General features: G+C 38.8%; 1 protein-coding gene across 1 annotated transcript in view; it reads left to right on the top strand.

The window, feature by feature from the left end:
- FRK (fyn related Src family tyrosine kinase) overlaps positions 1-21,094 on the top strand; it is a 100,931-nt gene extending 79,837 nt beyond the window's left edge. Inside the window, exons 3-8 of the mRNA XM_003781604.3 lie at positions 2,974-3,137; positions 4,250-4,418; positions 9,025-9,183; positions 18,086-18,267; positions 19,791-19,956; positions 20,354-21,094. Coding sequence (XP_003781652.1) covers positions 2,974-3,137; positions 4,250-4,418; positions 9,025-9,183; positions 18,086-18,267; positions 19,791-19,956; positions 20,354-20,565 — 1,052 coding nt within the window. The 3' untranslated portion in view covers positions 20,566-21,094. The remainder of the gene's footprint in view (positions 1-2,973; positions 3,138-4,249; positions 4,419-9,024; positions 9,184-18,085; positions 18,268-19,790; positions 19,957-20,353) is intronic.
- The last annotated feature ends 690 nt before the right edge of the window (positions 21,095-21,784 follow it).

The following is a 21,784-nucleotide window of genomic DNA, read 5'->3' as shown; positions in this document are numbered from 1 at the left end:
TTTTGGCAGAGAATGTGTTGGGTGAGTTGGCCAAGAAATAGAAGCTGAGAGGCGACTGTGTGGAGGCCGCCTCGGAAACTTGTGCATCTTCCCAAACTGCAGCGAGAAATCCTGCAGCCGTGGGAAGCTCCGCAGAGCCTGCGTGAGCGTCAGGAGAGGAGTCAGCGGGAGGGTCGCCGGCGCTCAGAGTGTGCAGCTGCTGACACTGGTGCCAATCTAAGCAGCCTTTCCGCCCTTTCCCCTCCTCTCTCTGCCCTTACCTGGATACTCAGAACCACCTGGCAAGGGGAGCAGCTCCAGGCAGAGAGACAGAGAGGAAGGCGCACACACCACCTTTCCCACGGCTGCCTTCCAGCCTGAAGCGGGCCTGGACTGTGGAAGGAGATTTGACCTTCAGTCCTGCAGCGGGGTGTTTGGCTAGTGCTTTGGACTGGGCACTAGGCTTGAATGGACATGGCAGTCATGATTTTACGTAAAAGTAGAAAAGTTCTGCTATAGCTTTTCTCTATGGGCAAGGGGATGTTACTCTCCATGAGTACAAATTAAACAGCACTGGGAAGAAAATGAGAAGGTGTGTGATTAAATTATTAGCTGTGCTTGTTGGCTGTATAGGTTTCATGATTGGTGTCGATGCTTTAGAAGGGCTGCTTTCAAGTACTTTCAAATTCACTGCCCTACACCAGAGTCATGGTCATTGTTTGATCTTTCACACCCCTGTACCACAGGTCAGCTCAGTTCCTTAGGGGGGCATTTTGTAACCAGATTTTTCACAGTGCTTACCCCAAAGTGCTTAATGTTCTGTGAGTACTTTATTGAGAGGTTTTATATCTAAGGTGAATTAGGTAGCATTTACCTTATAACCTTTCTGACATAATTCAGCACCTACCATGATGTAGCACTTTGGACTTGATCTTCCATTTGTCCATGAACAGGAACAAATAATCTTATTGGTTAGTATTCTTTTAAATTGACATGGAATATATACCATAAAGGTATAGAATTAACAAGAGTTTAGTTTGATGAATACAAAATGAACACACTCATGTAACCAGCCCAGTCAAGAAATAGAATACCAAGAAAACCTCAGTCACTGATTCCTCATATCAACAGTTTTGCTTGTTCATAAGCTTTTAAAGAATGGAACCGTATTTTCATGTGTGTGAGCTTCACTGACGTTGTTGTAATTGTAGTTTGTTTATTTATAAATCTGTATAGTGTTTATTTGGATGAATAGGTAACAATTTTTTACTTAATTTTTTTATTTATTAGTTGAATATTTGGATTGTTTCTAGGTTTAGACTCATAAATGATGCCACCAAAAGCGTTCTTATAAATGTGTTTTGGTGAATGTATTATGTGTTCTGTTGATTTTCTGTTTAGGAGTGGAATTTCTGTATTATTGGTATCACCATGGTCAGCTTTAGTGATTTTCAAAATGGCGATAAAAATTGCATTTCCATCAATTGTGTATGAGGAGTCACTCTACTTCTTTGCCAATACTTGACAGTGTCCATCTTTTCAGGTTAGCTATTCTGGGGTGGGCTAATTATTTTTTGAGGAAAATGTCCTAGCTCTTGGCATGCCCTCTGTAGACCTCCATGTGGGGACTGGGCTGGCCTTTTCCTTTTCATGAGCGTGTCGCTCCAGCTCCTCTGATTATTGAAGCCTAAGGTTCCATAGTTAGCCAGAAACTGAAAATAGCTATAGTTGTGGTAAATGCAGCTCAATGCTTATCAATAACTTCACTAAGTGAAAGAATGGGTAGAGAGCACATTAGTCAATATTTTAAATGCAAGTGCGGAAAATCCGATTCAAACTAGTTTAAGCAAGGAGGTAATTAATTGACTCCCGTAGCTGAGAATGCCAGGGTTGGCTGGCTCGCAGGACTAAGCTTCATTTTCCATATCAAGACTGCTTTGCACTGGGCTGCTTCTCTTCTCAGGCAAGATTACTCCCTGCCTGGGGTCCAAGAATCTGCCGACAGCTCTATAAACTCCCAGCAGTGAAACCAAAACCCAAACCCAAGCAACATTTTCCTGAATCTTCTTGGAGCTCCCTAACACAAGTCCTGAAATTGAGATTTCTTGGGTATGATTGTTCTGATTGTACCTGTACCTTCCTCAGCTTGTGTGGCCACCAGGTCCCCCTGGACCATGTGCTCTTAGGAAGCCATGATTCTCTGAGAAAAATTGGGGGTGCTATTAACAGAAGAAGGAACAATGGTTGGTGGCAGGCAGAAGTTAACAAAGTATCCACTGCAAGTTGATTGACTTAAAAAGAATACAGTCTACTTGTTTCTATAAATGCTATGGACTCACCTGTGGATCAAGCAATATTGCTGGAAACTTACACATGTGGACTGCATCATTTTGGGCCCTGTGGAATTACTTTTATTGAACTGTGCTAGTACATTCTGTTATCAGCCTGCATTGAGGGACACTATAATGAATGGACCTGCAGAATTACTTATGTTATTTTATCTTAGTATTGAGGACTCTATTTGCTCTATTTCCGTCTCCATGTTATAGGATTTTATGGGGGAAATTTCTTCCTGGTCTCTGAATCCAGAGGAGTTGAACTGTTTCAAACACCTTTTGTGATTTTATCTTGTAAACCCCAGTGGTTCTCAAAACTGATAAGATTTCCTTCCTTGCATTGCTGGAATGATAGAGTTAGTGTTACGGCTTGTTTTACTCAAATAGTATTCGTGGGCTTCAAAGCATGGATTTCTTTAGTGTTGATCTCATTCCTTTATTTTTATCTTCATTTAGCTTTATTTCTTAATTTTCTCCGTCTCTCTCTTTTTTCATATACCTTTTATAAAGTTCCTTAAGTCTTTTCTGAAATAAAGTTGAGAAATACATAGAATTTTCTGAAAATTTCATGTCATGCATTGACAATATCACCACAAAATAAATAAATCTGCTTGGCTTTAGGCAAACATTTATTAACAGGACTTATTTTGGTTTCCAGTTTTACATGAAGGAGTTGTAAAACACTACAGAATCAGAAGACTGGATGAAGGGGGATTTTTTCTCACCCCGAGAAGGAACTTTTCAACACTGAATAAATTTGTGAGGTACTACAGCACCACTAGCGATGGCTTGTGTGTCAAGCTGGGAAAGCCATGCTTAAAGGTGAGATGCTTTCAAGCTGTGTTCCTTTATTTTGAAGTTAACTTCCCCTCTTCGGATAGCTGAGTGTCTGTCACATGAGGCCAGTTCCCAAAAAAGGAAAAGAAAGGCGATTGCCATTTGATTACCGATAACAGGGACAGACAAACCATGAACTATTTCTTGCTTCTCTCTTTTATAAATAAGCTTTATTGAAACAGACGCTCATTCATTGACCAGTTATGATCAATGGTTTCTTTGGTTTCTTGGTTTCTTTTATGCTGTAACATCAAAGTTTCATATTTGCAACAGAGACTGTCTGGCAGATAGTAAACTGGATTCTAGGAGGACAGGGTCTTGCCTGTTTTGCTGGCAAATGGCACTTAGTTGATGCTTAAAAAAATTTTATTTACTGAATGAATGAATGAATAAATGAAAATTGAGTTTGAAAAAAGATGAAAAGGGGCGGCGCCTGTGGCTCAGTGAATAGGGCCCCGGCCCCATATACTGAGGGTGGCGGGTTCAAACCCAGCCCCGGCCAAACTGCAACAAAAAATAGCCGAGCATTATGGCAGGTGCCTGTGGTCCCAGCTACTTGGGAGGCTGAGGCAAGAGAATCGCCTAAGCCCAGGAGTTGGAGGTTGCTGGAATGACTCAACTGCACTCTACTGAGGGCAAAAAAGTGAGACTCTGTCTCTACAAAAAAAAAAAGAAAAGAAAAAAGATGAAAAATTTAATCATGCAAAAATACAGGATAGAGCTAATAAAGCCTATAGCCAGACAATTTGAGAATTTGTGGGTAAGGTGGAACCTCAACTGGGCCTTGAAAACGCGAGGATTTAGCTAGGCCTAGAGACAGAGAAAGGTCAATCTAGATTTGAGTGAGGGGGGTGTTAGGTGCATAAAGGGACAGACAGATAGTGAGGTACCTGATTTAGTGAGATCTGGGAGAAGATCAGCTTGAGACTCAGCACTGCAGAGTCTCCCACCACTGTTTTCTATGCTGAGGTAGTTGGAGCACAACTTACACCATTTAACCATGTTTCCTTTAAAAAGTACTTAGACTATTATTTTCAACAAGAAAATGTTAAATCTACCTTTATTCTTACAAGTCTTCTCATTATTCTGTGAAACAGAGACAGGTCCCAACGCCTTTTGATTTGTCTTATAAAACCGCGGACCAGTGGGAGATAGACCGCAGCTCCGTGCAGCTTCTGAAGCGACTGGGATCCGGCCAGTTTGGCGAGGTGTGGGAAGGCCTGTGGAACAACACCACTCCTGTAGCAGTCAAAACGTTAAAACCAGGTGCGAGAATGCCAAAGCCTAAACAGCAGGTTTGATTTTTTATGAGCTCAGTTTGCCACTGTCCATGTCCTAAAGGTTACTGGACGGCCAATGCTGGCCGCAGGCAGGTGCGGTCATCATTCTCCTTAGCCCAGGAGTTCAAGTATAAAGACAAGAGCATGCTCCCTGGATCAGCAAAGTCTGGAAACACCAATTCAAGAATCAAAGAACATATTACTTCTTTAGAATTAGGATTCAATCCTCCAGAACCCTCCCCCCCGGCTTTTTTCCCTGGTTAAAAACTACTGACTTAACTGAAAATCATTAAACAAAACCAGATGGAACCCTGGTGCTGCCCAGGTAACAACTGTTTTACTAAATACTAGTTAAGTATGGTTAAAAGGCAAAATGGTCCATCTGAAAGACCTCGTATTTGAAAATGTAGGAACTATTTTTCCTTCCATCTCCTTTTCCTCTACAGTGGCAAGTAAGAGTACAGTACGATTTGTATTCAGCCAGGCTTTGGCCTTCCATTTTAAAGATGGAATAAGAGAGAGCTTAAGTAACCTTCAAAGATTTACCAATCGTATGATCTTGAACAAATGTTGAACAACTCTCTGCTTCAGTTTTATCATTTGTAAAATAGGACTCATAGGAAGGCTAACCAGGTTATAATGAAGATGAAGGTATTAGTGGCAATGTTTTGCATAGAGCCTGGTTTATAGTAAGTGGAGAGTTATCATTATAGCAGAGTCAGTAAACGACAGGTATCTAGGAATTGAGCCCACATCTGTCACTCTGCACCACATGACCTGGAAGGGACGGTTTATCAAAGTGGAGCATTACTGTGGTAGCTTCATATCTGCTTCTAATAACATAGGAAAGAGTAATAACCATAGGCTAGATTAGAGTTTTCTGGGGACCTCCATTATTTACCTAGGCCAGAATTCCTAAAGGTTTGGGAAGCTCCTCAGTGGCCGGCTTTGAGCACGTGGGTTTTGCGGGCTAGCAGTACAGTGTAACACCTTGGTTCCCAAACTGGGTGCCGAGATGCATAAGGCACCACAGTGAATTCGTAGGGGTGCTGTGGATATTTAAAAGTTTTGAATAACCCACTAATTGTTACCTTGAGGTGGCGTGTGGTTTCAACTTTATATTGTATTGCATTCCTTTTGCTGACATTGTATCTTTCTGAAGCCGGGTTTTTGATGGTTCATGTAATCAAAATGCAAGACTCAGGCAAAAATCAATGTGGATCAGGAAATGAGGGTAGCACTGTTCAATCTGATTCTAAGACTAAAGTTGTGCATATATCACTTTAGTAAGTAAGTAGGATTAAGAATGAAATAAATTTTTTTCCTTGCAATTTACTTTTTCAGATAGCTATTAAATGGATAGGACAAATACTTCTTAAGTTGTTTGGATCCAACCAAGCAATCACAAGAACTCTCGGGTATTCATTTTGACTCAGAGGCATCGTGAAAAACGTGACTGAGACACTAAGGGTGCCATGAACAGAAAATGTTGGAACCCTCTGGTCTAATAGTAAGAGCTTCAAGTTTTGTATAAGATAAACTTGAGTTCAAACTTGGCTCTGCACTCTGTGGCTTTGGACAATTTATTAACCTTTCTAAATCTCCTCATATGGAAGAAAGAATTATAATAGTTCCCACTTTATAGGGATTTAGGAGCACGAATTGAGTTAATGTATGTAAAGTATTTGTACAACTTCTTTTTTTTTTCTTTTTGAGGCAGAGTCTCACTCTGTTCCTCCAGGCTAGAGTGCCGTGGTATCACAGCTCACTCTCAGCCTCTCAAGTAGCTGAGACTATAAGCATGCATCATCACATCTGACTGATTTTTCTATTTTTAGTAGCAATGGGGTCTTGCTCTTGCCTAGGTTGGTCTTGAACTCCTCAGGGAGTCCATCCACCTTGGCCTCCCAGAGTGCTAGGTTTACAGACGCGAGCCACCATGCCTGAACATGCAATGAGTTCCTAATAATGTTAGCTTCAGTGGGGTTGCTGGCAAGTGTGTCCACTGAAGTGCAAGTTCACTAGTGCTGGAGTGAATATTTTAATATCTGCCAGATGAAACAACAGGGAGGCACTTTTAAGTGGCCAGATCCCATGGGAGTACTCCAGGGGTGGAAGTTCTATTCCAGCACCTGAGGTTTTCACTATCATCGTGTGTATATTCTTTTAAATCCTAATCTTATTGATAAGTGAGATTAAACTTTATCATCCAATCTAATCATTCTTTTTCCAAAAAGAGGCAGTTAGCTGTCCTTTCTAACACTACTCTCTAAAGGAGGCCTTTGGGGAGGTCAAAGGAGATCAATAACAACATAAAAAAAATCAGATTTCTTATATTTAAAAAAAAGCCATGATAGTTTTCTCTCCAACAGGAATAAGTATTATTGATTTACAGTGTAATAGCTGCAAACAGCTTTGATGATTGGTTAAATGTCTTCACTTTACTGGGGCCATTAATCAATCTTAGCAGCTATTTATTGCTTAGCAGACTACCACGCAATAAAGATGAGCTTGAAATCAACTCCCATAATAGCTTTGGCAGGCAAAAGTTAATATTTAATATTGCGCTACTAGCTGGGTTGAGAGTGGGTTTCCTTTACTATTCAGCTAGTCAGCTGTAACCAGCATAGCCATGAGCAGCCTTCACCTACAGAGGCTCCTGACATTTCATGATTTTGGCTCTTGTGGATAGTCTGATTGGGGAATGATTTAATTGTCCTGTATTCCCTAAACCTGATAGCCACACAAAGCTTTAACATAGAAATATATTGTGTTTATAAATTGTCTGAATAATGATCATAATTGTTGGTATCACAAAAAGCTTCATGAATCAGATTTTTTTTTTTCTTTTTTTGGTGGTGGTGGGGTGTCCCTACTATATGGGTATTTTACTGTAGGTTAATCTAGCAGTAGTTTACTAGCAGTAATTTACTGTAGTTAATCTTTACTGTAGGTTAATCTAATAAGAACAAAGATCTTTATTATGGTTTAGGTGACTCCTTTGTTCTCAGCTCCATTTTGCCACTGTGATTCCAAATATTAATCTTATTTGATCGTGTGGAGTAAACCAGTGGTGAAGATGGAACTGAGGGAGCTCAGACACACATGATGGAGCATAGACCATTTTCTCCTTGTTCCTTCCTCTCCTTTGCCTATGAAAAAACACTTGACAATTGGTCTGTTTGGTTTTCCCAAGAGTGTGCATATAAATGATAATGCAAAGAGTGGTCAGCGGTCATTGAATACCTATGTGCCAGGCGTTGCTGTTATCCTGATAATGAGCTTATGATGTCAGTAAAATTATTACCCCACTTTACAGATGAAGGAACTGAAGTTCAGAGAGGCTTAATAACTTGCTCAAGGTCACACAGGAACCTAGAAACAAATCTGGGATTTGCGCGGAATCCAGACTTTGGCCTGGGTTCTGAACTTCTAGACTCTCACAGTTTAACATGCCTAAATGCTTTCTGTGAAATGCTCTGCAGGGCGCACGTAACCCTTCTTAACTTTACATTAATAAACAAGTCACAGTGTTACCTTAGAATGTCAAAGCTTAGTGAATCATACCTGTGTTCAAATGTCAGTTGTAAAGTATTCGACATGGAGAGGGTGATGAACGTAGTTTGCTCCTTGGGCATCACTGGAAATGGTATTTTCAGTCTCTGTAGTGATTACTAAGATGTGGAGAAGTGTTCCTTCAATAATGTGTTCCTCTCAGTAATGCCTCTGAGATATCTCATCTTAAAAGAAATGAAAGATTTTAAAATTACTGATGAAATATACAGTCCAGATATTCTTCCCTCTTTTAGGAGGTGACAACTTGACACCTTGCCTGGTAAGTCAGAATTGAACAATGCAAATATAATTTAACTGTGGATGAGACATCAAACTAGACCCCAGGACTGTCTCATTTATCATTTGGTCAAGCTATTAAGGCTCTGACTGTGGAAACAGATAATGCAAATGAAAATGTTACATTTCCCAAATTAAACATATAAAACTGGTGGGAAAAAACCCTCCCACTAACTTTTGGGGATGGCCTTGAATGTTTTCTAATTGGCCTGTACCCTATGTTCCTGTAGAATGAAGGACAAAAAAATATGGCAGGCTGTCATTGTTGTAGCATTTTTATTTCCAGCTCTTCCCACAGTGGGCACCAAGGACAGGGCAGCTATCAGTCTTCTCTGCATCCCAGAACAAAATCCTTGGGCTGCAGCAATTAAACATTCAGGTTCCTCCAGTGTTCATGTTAATAGAATGTCTTCTCTCTGTGTTAAGATTTCTGCTTTGTTTTATCAATTAGGCTGTCAGTTTCTCCTCTTCCTTTCATTTTTCATGGAGACCCGGATCAACCTTTCCTCACCTACAGGTCGTAACACATAAACTGCACACGCTGGATATACCAACACATGCAGTTATTAGGCCGCCCCAGCTGAACTGATTTCTCTTCTTTGATAACTCTGAAGATTTGTGATACTGCTGCTCTGGTGCCACTGAGAGGCAGGAGGCAATCTTGGTGATTCCCACTAGACTGCTGTGAGGATAGGAATGCCTCAATCACATAAAGCGATTTTCCCCTCTTCTTGTTTCAGGTTCAATGGATCCAAATGACTTCCTGAGGGAGGCACAGATAATGAAGAGCCTAAGACATCCCAAGCTTATCCAGCTTTATGCTGTTTGCACTTTAGAAGATCCAATTTATATTATTACAGAGTTGATGAGACATGGAAGTCTGCAAGAGTATCTCCAAAGTAAGCTAAAGATAATAAAAGGGGAAAGAAAGAGGAATTTAGTTTAGCTAGTCCTATAAACATCAATTTAGCAAGCCTTCTGTAACCCAAAGGATATTTACTATGTGTGTATCTGTGAGAATGAATGTCTTAAGTTAACAACGAATGACTCAACTACTATTTAATAGGAGGAATACTGGGTACTCAAAGAAAGGAAAATATTTATGTAGTGGATGAGCAAACTGTTCACAATAGACATATTAGAGTACTTAAATGTAACATGGGAAATTAAAGAATGGATGTTTTGCACGGTGCCTTATTTCCTCCACTAATTGAACATTATCAGTCATGGATAAATATTTTTCGATGGTATAGAATTTGGGGACATGGCTTACTTCTGGGAAAAGAGGAGAGACATATCCTGTGTTTTCCTCCTTTGCCAACATTTGACAACATTGTACTTGTTGGTATTAAAAATATTTCCACTGCTAGGCAATGTTAGAATTTTCAGGCTGAAAAGCAGAATGCGTTATTGCTTTATTTCTACATTTGCTTCCTGTAGTCAGAGAAGACTGAAGGGCATCGTGAAATTTTGATGTTTATTACACATGAATAATTTAACAAACAACAATGCGGTATAATAAGCATTAACATGAGATGTTCAAAGAAGTTGAGATCAAGTACTGAGAGAATAATTGATGCTTGAAAAATAGACTTTCTCCTATAATTTCCTGAAATGTCAGGATGGGCTTCATAGGATGTACAGAGGTACAGGGAGGTAAGAATGATGGAACAAAGATTTCAGAAAGATAAGAATATTCTCTGATTTTAGGGTGACTTGTGAAGGTGGTGATATTAAATTACAGAACAAGATAAGAAGAACAAAGAATGTGATAAGGCTATTAAATGCTGCTAAAGACAAAAATACACCCAGCTCCCTTGCTTAAAGCTATCAGATTTAACAGCGGCAGAATGTTACCCTCTGCAGAAAGACTTTGGCTGATGAGCCCTTCTGCTTTATTCACAGGACAAAGTGCAAGCTTGACCTTGGGTCATAGCTAACAAAACAGCTTTATAAAGATGGCCACTTATAATACACACATTATTAAATCTAACAGTCAATTCCTCATCCCCAGACCTATCAGCGGCCTGTAACTTACTGGACACTGTCTCCTCCTGGAACCACTTCTTTCTTCTAGAACACTTCACTTAATAGCATTTCCTCCTTCCTTTCTTGCTGTTTCTTTTCGTCTGTGTAATTTCCTTCATCTTCCAGATCTCTCAATACCTTGGAATTCTCCAGGACAAGTTTGCAGCATCACTGGTTCTCTTTTTAATTTCATCCAGTCTCATTGTTAAATTGCTTCTGTCTTCGCAGTTCCCCCGATTTTACCCTGCCCTTACTTCAGAACCATATATCCAAATGCCTTCTTAATTTTTCCACTCGAGAGGTGGAGGGTAGTCTCTGTCTAAATAATGTAGGTCTACTGCAGTAGCAAAGAGTCTCCAGATCCCAGAAGGCTTAACAGAACGTGTATTTTATTTAAAAAATTTTGGAATATTTGGGGGTACATGTGTTTTGTTTGCATACTTTGTTTTTTGCACAAATTGAGTCAAGATTATCAGTGTGCCCTTTGACCCAGATAGTGTGCACTGTACCCAGTAGGTGTGAATTTACCCATCCCCCTATAGCTTGGTTTTTATTGAGATTTAATTTCATATATGCACTCAAGTGTTGACTGATAACCCACAGAATGGGAGAAAACATGGGCATGCTTGTAGGTGCCCACTGTGGCACCCCATCACCACGTGAATAAAATAGCAGGTTCACGGATTAGAAGTACATGCTTGCAAGAGGTGGACTTCTCATAGGTGCAGAGAAGCCTTGAATAACTTCTGTCATGGCCTTTTATTGAAACAGTATACAACAGTTGTGAGGGGCCCATGTACAGGAGCTGCGTGCTTAATGATCACTATGTGCTCTTTCCCCATGGGCTCAACTCCCACCCCATTGGTCCAAGTTTCGACACCTGCTTGCTAACAAGCAACAGATCTTATCTCATTAACATATGCAGTTGCTTGAGGGCTTGTCTCCAGGCTATAAAACATCTCCGTGTTAGCTAGGAGATTGTCCTGCTCCCAGCACTCCCGGAACTGGTGACCACTTCTACAAGCCTGGTGCTCAGTCTCCTACACATGCTACATATCTGAAAAGGACAGACAAGTAGAGTCTACAAAGAGCTTAAGCAAATCATGAAGAAACAACCAGACAATCCCATTAAAAAGTGAGCAAAAGACATGAACAGAAACTTTTCAAATGAAGATAGAGTAATGGCCAGCAAACTCATGAAATTTTTTTTTCAATGTCTCTAATCATAAGGGAAATGTAAATCAAAACCATGATGAGATATCACCTAACTCCAATGAAAGTGGCTCATATTAAAAAGTCCCCAAACAAGAGATGCTGGCATGAATGTGGAAAGTAAGAACTCTTATACACTGTTGGTGGGACTGCAAACTAGTACAACCTCTATAGAAAATTGTATGGAGAACTTATAGGAGACCTACTCAAAGAACTTAAAGTAGACCTACTATTTTGATCTAACAATCTCATTGCTGGGTATATACCCAAAGAAAAGAAAAGGCATTTTATAAAAAAGACACCTGAACTCAAACGTTTATAGCCACACAATTCACAATTGCAAAGACATGGAAACAGTCCAAATGCCCATCAATACAGAACAAGCATCTTGCTCATGTTACATGTGCAAAATAGATTGGCTGGCAGGTCAGCTCTTTTGATCACCCTGGCAGGAGAAGGGGATGAGACTAATCTTACCCTGGTTCTTAAGGTTTTTGACCAGAAATGACAGAGGTTACATCTATTCCCTTTCCATTTGGTCCAATCAAGTCAAAGAGTAGGGAAGTAGAATCCTCTCTAAAGTGCTTAAAAAATTTAAATGTTTGTGAACAGTGTTAATTTCTACTACAAATATCTTATCAGAAATCTCAAAATGACATGCCTCAAACTGATCTTGTATCCCCCTAGTAATCTGTTATTCTTGTGTCCTTTCTTTCTTGACCATGTCAGCATTCTGGCCTGATACCTTGGAGACAGCTCTCCTCCTTCTCATATCCCATCTTTAACCAGCCAGCAAAATCCCATTGGCTTGTTTCAGAATACATTCGATTTTACCTCTTCTCTATGCTCCTCCTCTGATCCAGGCCATTAGTGCCTCTTTTCTGGATTCTGCATTAGCTTCTGATAGGTCTCCCTCTTTTGGTTCTTATCTCTTTCAGTTTCTTCTCAACACAACAGCTAGAGAGATCCAGTTAAAATGCAAATCCATCCTCAGCTAAAACCCTGCCATGACTCTCACTGGTTCTGATTTCTGTGTAACTCACTGTGTGCTATGTGACCTGCCTCTCTATTCCCTCTTTGAGCTCATTCCCTACCACATCCCCTTGCTCACTGTGGGTCAGCTACTCTCGCCCGCCTTGCAATTCCTCTTACCCTCTAGGAATGCTTTTGCCTCAAGCTTTTTTGTACTTGCTGGTTCCTCTGCCTGACATTTTTTTTTCCTGACATCTATCCACATGCTTACTTCTCAATTTCTGAAAAGCTTTGCTCACATATTTCTATCTTGATGACTCCTTCACTGGTCACTGTCTAAATTCTAAATTTTAATCTCTTTCGACTGACTTTGAATATTCCTTTTCCCTGCTTCCTGTTTTCTCTACTTAGCTGTTAATAATCTCATACTATTGTTATTTTAGTAGTAGTACTATTTCCTACTACTATTTATTTAGCTTATTTTTAGCATTTTCTAAATACAATTTTATGACTACAGAGATTTTTCTTTGTTTTAGTACTGGGACAATGTCTGGCACATAGATGATATGGACTAATTACCTGTTGAATGACTGAATAAATAGATTAAGTTGGGACCATCCTCATTCTAATAAGACTGGATTGGAGTCAAGATTGTTTTGAGACCATTTGTATCAGCTTGAAAAGATCCAAATAGTACCGGGCAAACTTCTTGGACATTGGGGATTTCTGTGGTTTGTTAACATTGTTTTATCATGGCTAAGTATAAACCCTGTGTCTTCTGGGGTTAGGATATCAAGGTCAAATTTATTAAAGCCTTCATTTTCATTTGTGAAGTTACTTAGCAGACAGGAAGAGTAATAAAAATATGCTCACTAAAGAAACTCCCTTCCCAATGAGAGGTGGTCAATGAATCTACGACTCTTTAGCAGTCAACAATGATAAATATTATTAAGCAGAAACTTTATTGAGTAATGGAAGATAATTGAGGGTACTTCCATATTTATGCTGCAGTTGTAAATTGTCACAGATTAATGAACTGTTATATCAGTTTTATTATTATTTTTTAATTTCAGATTAATATGAGGGTACAAATGATTAGGTTACTATGTTTGCATGTGGTAGGTGAGGTCCCTGTTGTAGTTGTGTCCCACACCCAGGAAGGATGCCGTACGCCCTTACATTGTACCCCGTCAGTGGTAGCACACCACCTTTCTATCAGTTTTTGAAATACGGTGATTGTAGTTTGTAGTAGAAGTGTGCTCTGAATTTTATTTAGGCAGCTCTTAGGGTACTGTACCCTTCAGGACTGGAAATGTGTATTACTCAATTTCCTCAGGCATTGTGCCTGTCTGCAAACCTCTTTATATCCACTGTAATAGGATTAGATGTCGTATTCAATAGATGAAATCACATACATATTTTTCTGTATAACAATTTCTGTAGTCCCTAAACCTGGCTGCATTTTTAATAATAAATTTCTCCAAAATAGGAGAAGCCTGTTGAAAAGCTTTAGGATTGGGGGGTAATTGATGACCCATATTTCTTGCTGAAATTTAAGGAGGATGAATATCTGTATTTTCTTTTCTTTAGTCTAGTTTGGCTTTATTCCCCATCCCCCAGTAAATGCTTATAAGGCATCTAATACATTTTAGACATTTATTTACTCTTTAAAGAGAAGCAAACCATTTCTATTTTTATAAATCTAGTCCTAAAATGTTGATCATCATTCTCATGAACACTTCACTTAAGTAGACTGAAGCAGACAGGGATATTTTTATTAAGATATCTTTTAACTGCATTTTACTATATACCTATTTGCCATATGAGTGGGAGTCTCTTCATTATCCCCTTTCTTTTAGAGTACCCAGGAACTCTGTGTAAGCTAAATTTTGGGAAGATAGTATAGGATAGTTCTTGAGATTATGAGATTAAACCTCAGACATAACCGTATTTGAATCTCCTCTCTACAATTTACAATCTGTTCCTCTGAGTAGCAGCAACACCTATGAAATGAAGGACAATAATAACAATACTCGATAGAGTTGTTCTGAGTATTAAATTAGTTGATTTATTAGAAATTAATTGTGTGACAAAGAGGTGGGGCAGAAGCATATGTGTTTATTTTTTATTCTTTAAAAATCTCTGTATAGCACTTACTATGTGACGGGCCTTTATCTTTTACAAATATTAACTTAGTTTATTTTTCTAACCACCTTATGAGGTTAGTATTATTATCCCTGTTTCACAGTTGAAAAAAAACCAAGCTATGGAAAGGTTAATAACATATCCAAAATGGAAGTCTGGCTTCATAGTTCATGCTTTTAATCATACATGGCACTGATGTTATCTTCCTAACATCCATCTGAATTAGTTGTCTGTTGTTACACAGCACGTTACCCCAAATCTTAGTAGCTTGAAGCAACAGACATTTATGGTTTCACAGTTTCTGTGATCAGGAATCCAGGTGCAGCCTAACTGGGTCTTCCAGTTCAGCATACCATGTATGTTATCGAAGCTGGCATTAATTTTTCAGTCTAAAACAAGACTTGCTAAGGCTTCAATCAGGGTGTCAACGGGTGCCCCAGTTATCTGAAGGATCTAGTGGAGATGGATCCACTTCCAAATTCACTCATATGAGTGTTTCCTGTGGGGCTGTTGATTTGAGGAAGTCACTTCCTTGCAGGCATTGGCTGCAGGATGCCCTGTGTTACCTCCTACATGAACTTCCCATAGGGCAGCTTGCAACACAGCACCTTGCCCCATTAGAGTGAGCAAGCAAGAGAGCAATAGGACGGTGTCAGTAAGATGACAGTAGAGTCTTTTATAACTTGATCCCAGATCACTTTTGCCATATTCTATTTGTTCAGTGTGAATCACTAGGTCCATAACACACTCAACAAAAAAGGACTTTAGCACAGACATGAATACCTGGAGGTGCAGATTGCTGGGAGGCATGTTAGGGGCTGACTACAAAATAGTTAATGGCCACCAGCTTGTCTTAATTTCATGCATTTATTTTCCTATGGAGTGAATTTGATATCAAAAGGCACAGCTCTTTTGGCCATGATAGCAGCAATGTTTTGCCATTGTGCTGCACATTGGGTTGTATTTTATTTTCATGTATATATCTTGTTTTAGACCTAATAATTAATGTTAGCTCCTATAACATATGATTCAAAACTCTCTGTGAACTAACACAGAAACATAGACATTTTCGATGTGAATCAGATTCCTCTTTTAGGTCGCTTTCTTTAGTGAGTGGCACAACAATTTAGACGCATGTGGCTCTACCATTTTGAAATTCACCCCTTTAGCTACAAATACGTGGGAGATTTTCAGGCCAGGCCTGAAAATGATGTACATAATTTCTGTATCTCCCAGAACTAGTGACATGGCCCAACTTAACTGCAAAGAGGAAAAATTAGTTTTCCATGTGTGGCCATGGAGAAAAGATAGAAAAGAAAGGACAAAAAGATTGAAGAGCAGTTAGTTAGTTTAGCCTCACATTTTATTGAAATATACTGCTTGCCTTAAAAAAATGAATGTATACGTACACACATGTATATACACACAGATATACGAAATGCTTAAGTCTTCCCCATTTAAAAATTTCTTTTACTCTTTTTTATTTTTTATTGAAAAGCTAGCATGCATGTTGAAAGCACATAAATCATACCATACAGTTTAACATGTGATTATAAAGTGAACAAGTACATGACTGGGAAGCCATCGCCTAGATCAAAAATTAGAACACAGCTAGCACCCAGAACCCCCCTGAGTACTTCATCCATCACATCCCCTATCTTGAATTTTATAATTGCTTTCCTTTGACTTTGCATTTAACTCTATCACATCCTTCTTGTCTGCCTTTCTTAGTTAGGGTTTTGAGATTTGCTAGCTCCTCTGGCTGTCTCCATGTCTTCAACTCCCACTGAGCCCCCAACTCCTTACACTGTTATCACCAGTGAAACTTCTCTTCCTATCCCCAAGATCACTAGTGAATCCCTAATTATTAGCCTTAACAAGTATCATTTAGTCCTTTCCTTACCAGACTTATTTGTGGTATTTGTCTATGATGGTGACTTTCTCTTTTTCAAAAACTTTGTTTGACCTGTTACAACATTCTTTACTTTTTTTTCCCATTTTATTCTTCTGCCTGATTCTTCTCAGTTTTCTTGCAAGTTTATCTTCTTCTGCCGACACTGAATATTGGTGTTTCTCATGATTCTGTTGCATCTTAGTGATCTTACCCATGTTCAATGTTTTAACTTCCACTCATAAACTAGGACTGTTAAATCTGTATCTCTATCTGTGACTATCCCTGAGCTCCAAGACCATATGCTTGCCTTATTTCAGGCATTTGTCTATGTTCATCTCTAGCTTATCAAGCCCTATAGGGTTTCATTTCAATTAGGGAGGTGCAATGATCATAATAGCTAAGATGGATGGGTTCTTCCTGGGTGCCAGGTTTTGAGTGCTTTACATGTTTTAACTCATTTTAGCAACTAATAGAATAAGTAGTTATTGTTTTCACTCTACAGATGAGGAGACTGAGGCATGAGAGTGTTAAGCTGCTTGTCCAAGGTCACAAACAAATATGAAAACATAGCTCAATCTAGAGTCTGGCACTCTGGCTTCAAATAGTGGTCTTCCTGACCCCTGCATTATAGCTACCCCTTAGGTTAGGGCTTGAGTCTAAGACTCTTGACTGTGAATCTGATGGGCTTTACATGATAGCATTTGGCTGATTCAGGCAGGGATAATAATAGCTTGGATTTATGGGAGACTTTTTTAATTCTCCAGAAGTCTGAAGAAATCTACCAACAATATGACAGCTAGACACTTCCCAGGAATGACTTCAAAAAGTAACCACAAAATGGCACTGACTCCCTCTACTAATCATCAAATTGAAGCTAGTACATAAATTTCCTGTACTTAGGTATAGAGAATGAGCCATAGGAGAAACTCCACTTATTAAAGGTATATCCATTCATGGAGAGATGAGCAACCTATTCTGAGAATAACAGATTAAGAAAGGGAAATTTTAAAAAAGTATGAATCTTGGTAGTACAAATGTAATATACAAATTTTGTAACTGCTGTGAGCTAGTTTTAAAAACAATACGATGGAAGAGTGAGAACTTTTAATTGGCTCAGGACTAAATGCAGATTAGTACTTTACAGGCTAAATGATTAAAACAGACTATGTCATGTTTGAAAGAAATTCAGTAGCAAGTAAGCAATTTCCATGAAGAGATGACTTAGTAACATGTGATATTGAAAAATGGCAATAAGCAGACTCTTATAGATAACATATTTGGGTCATGTGATGCCTTTGTTCCTTTCTCTGTGTAATGCTTATTCAGGGAAGAGAGGGCTGTAGCCTTAGAATGTGCTTGAACTCTAAATTGTTGTCTTATTAATTAACCCTTTAGGGCAAATGAAATTGTATTGATTACATTTTTCACTCATTAGATCAGTGCTATTGAACTTAATTTCACTGACAGCTCATTCATCAACGTTCTCAGAATTCACTGTAGTAGTTTGAATATTCCCCAAAGTAAATATCTTATTTTCTCTTATTGTGTAGATGATGCTGGGTCCAAAATCCACCTGGTTCAACAAGTAGACATAGCAGCACAGGTTGCCTCTGGAATGGCCTATCTGGAGTCTCAGAACTATATCCACAGAGATCTGGCTGCCAGAAATGTCCTCGTTGGTGAACATAATATCTACAAAATAGCGGATTTTGGACTTGCAAGAGTTTTTAAGGTGGGTTTGGCTCTGTTTTAATTCATTTTTGTAATAGGTCAAAATTTTAACAAACTAGTAGACCAGTAGATTTACTGGTATTCTTTAAAACTGTGGTCCCAGCCCACAGGTCACAGACCAGTAGCAGTTTGTGGCTTGTTAGGAACGGGGCACACAGCAGGAGGTGAGTGGTGGGCAAGTGAGGGAAGCTTCATCTGTATTTACAGCTGCTCCCTGTCACTCTCATCAGCTCTCGAGCTCCACCTCCTATCCTACCAGCAGCAGCATTAGACTTTCTTAGGAGCAGGACTGCTGCTAGACACTGTGCATGGGAGGGATCCAGATTGTGCGTTCTTTATGAGAATCTAATGCTGATGATTGAAGGTAAATTGTCCCGAAACCATCCCAACCCCGGTCTGTGGAAAAATTGTCTTCCATGAAACTGGTCCCTTTTGCCAAAAAGGTTGGGAACGAATGCTTTAAGACAATGTTTTTCTAAGTTCTGTGGTCCCCAGACCACCTCAGTGGCCTGAACCCTTACAGAGAAAACACCCATCCAAGCTTGTTTCTTCTCCAAGAGGAAAAGAAAACACAGAAAATAATGACCACCCCAATAGAAAAGTATGTATTTAAGTTTGTAGTTGAATTAATGATTTGTTTCTCAGCATAGGTAGTCTCTCTTTGTTTCTGTTTCCTTTACAAAAAGCAGTACACCTCGCACCATGTTACCCTACCTACCACTGCCCACTTCCCGCCAGACTGGTCTGCATGCCGCCAGAATTCTTCAGCAATCATTGGCTTTTTATTTTTCCTCCCACTTTGTGACCTTAGTCCAAAAGGCACTGAAACTAGGAGATACAGTATTAGATGTTTTTCTCTGGAGTTAATTTTAAATTTCCCACATTGTACCCTAAAAATATGGATGTGGGTCATGAAGCACAACAAATAATGATTCCCTTTTGATGTCCAAGAATTCATTGTTTTCTCTTTTTGTAAACTAATTAGAATCCCAGTGAGTTGAAAAATTAATGTAAATTACACAGATCTTACTTTTCAGGTATCAGCAAGTAGTTACAGGGTGATTGTAAAAGTCAATGGCTCTTCAATACCAGCAGTAAATCAAAAATCAGACAGGCTCTGCTTCCATTTATTTATTTTTTATTTGCTCAAGACCAGATCTGAAGTCTGAATTGTCCTGTTTGAATTCTCCCAGGTATGGCAGAATGCTCCTTCCAGTGCTATTCTAAGCACATTTTAGGTTTTCAAATGATACAGGGTGTCCATAAAGTTCCTGTGCAATTTAAAATAGCTGTCTATTGCACGTGAATTTTATGAACACCCTGTATTTTGTTAATGACATCCCATAGATTTTTCAGTCTTGTATGTCAGATTCAGAATTTGCTACTATAATTATCAATTGAACTAAGCTCATTTTGTATCTTTTCTTCTTAAATTTTAATGTGAAGCAGGTTATAGATGAATGAGGGTAGCCAAAAAAAAAAAAAATCACTTTAACTTGGCTTGATTCCTTAATGCATTAACAGGTAGGTAATGAAGACATCTATGAATCTAAACACGAAATAAAGCTGCCGGTGAAGTGGACTGCGCCTGAAGCCATTCGTTCCAATAAATTCAGCATTAAGTCTGATGTGTGGTCATTTGGAATCCTTCTTTATGAAATCATTACCTATGGCAAAATGCCTTATAGTGGTGAGTAATTAATTCTAAAGTGGGCCTTTCTGCTGCAGGTCACTTACTTAGGTGTGACTTTAACTGCTTTGCCCAGACTTAGAGGGCAGAGTTATGAGGCTGACCACACCACATACCTGTGGGAGCTTGATAGATAAAATTTAATGACAATAATTTGCATTAATGAGGTGCTTTTACTGCTTCCCTCTCCTTTGCTATTGAACTGAAGTCTTAAAGACAGTTACTTGCTTCAGGATTTAGTTTTATCTCTGCAAACTGGGGAGGGGACAGTGGACCTCATGGCTTAGCTAAAGAAATTGATTTGCTTTGTAACCTAGAGTGTAAATGTCTTTGAGTTTCAGATGCTGATCTTTAACTTTTACTGTGGTTGTTGTTGGCTTCATTCTGTATTTTTCAGGTATGACAGGTGCTCAGGTAATCCAAATGTTGAGTCAAAACTACAGACTGCCACAACCATCTAACTGTCCACAGCAGTTCTACAGCATCATGCTGGAGTGCTGGAACGCGGAGCCCAAGGAACGCCCAACATTTGAGACACTGCACTGGAAACTTGAGGATTATTTTGAAACAGACTCTTCATATTCAGATGCAGATAACTTTGTAAGATGAACACTGAAGAAGAATATTAAATAACGAAGGAACAAAAATACTGAATGATCAGTCCAGAAATGCAATGTGATCAACCAACTGCAAAATCAGTTTATCTTGACATATGAAAGTGATAGGGTAAATTTAGGCAGGTATCACACAAAATAATATATGTGCATTTTATTGACTGTGCAACACTGTAGACCATCTAAGATGATCTGTTATTTTCTCACTTCCTGGTAAAATTAAGCACACTAAACAAAGTTATTTTTCTTTTAAAGAAACGCTCGCATTTCTATTTATTGTTTGAAATGTCGATCAAGATAATCAACAGATGATAGTCAATTTTTACTCAGTGACTGTTGTAGCATTTTCCTGTTTACTGATTACAGTGGTTACTCATTATTCCTTGGATTGCTGAATCCCATCAGGCTGTTATTATGAAGGGATTTGATTGCTTTGGTGCACAGCAGGACCTGTGCTTTGAGATTTTTTTTTTCTTTTTTAAAATATCCTGTAACTACAATGATGGTAAAGCCATGTTAAATGACTTGATTGTACTTGGAGTAATTGCACATGTTTTTTTCCCCCATGCATAAAAAAATGGAACAGCTGTTGAGAGAACGAATTAAAATCTTTCTCATTTTGTAGAAGGAAATGATGGAATTTTTCTATACCTCAGTATGTGTCATCTGAGAATCATCTACATTAGTTTTAATCGCTTAATGTTGAGAATCAGGTTGCAAAGCTGATGAGTTATTACCTATGGAAATACACGAAAAACATCTAATAGCCCACAAAGTCTGAGAAATAGGTCTATCAAAATAGAAAAATAAGAAGCAGGCGTATAGGTCAGAGTTTTAAATGAACTACAAAACGATTAAACTCTATTTCAGAAGCAGAGGCTAGAAGTAATGTCTGCACTTGGTTATGAAACTATATAAGGGAAAAGGTTTTTTACTCATCTTAAATTTGGATTAAACTTTGTAACAATATTACTGTCTTTTCAAGCAATGGGCATATCAGATTCTCAGCCTCATTGGATGACAAGGGGGACTTCTCCAAGTAGATTTCAAAGTCAAATATATATTCAAAGATCTTTGCTATAAAGCAATATGAATGAAACAAGCCACGAGAAAGTAGATGTTCTGAATATATTCTCTTATCTGTCTTTAAGAGAGAAGAACCCATCTAAATAGTTACAGAAACCCAAATCAAAGTGGATTCAGTGATGCATAAA

Source organism: Otolemur garnettii, unplaced genomic scaffold, assembly GCF_000181295.1.
Source record: "Otolemur garnettii isolate 467f Iridium unplaced genomic scaffold, OtoGar3 scaffold00002, whole genome shotgun sequence".
NCBI lineage: Eukaryota > Metazoa > Chordata > Mammalia > Primates > Galagidae > Otolemur > Otolemur garnettii.
The sequence above is the reverse complement of the archived record's forward strand: the minus strand, read 5'-3'. Positions and strand labels throughout refer to the sequence as shown.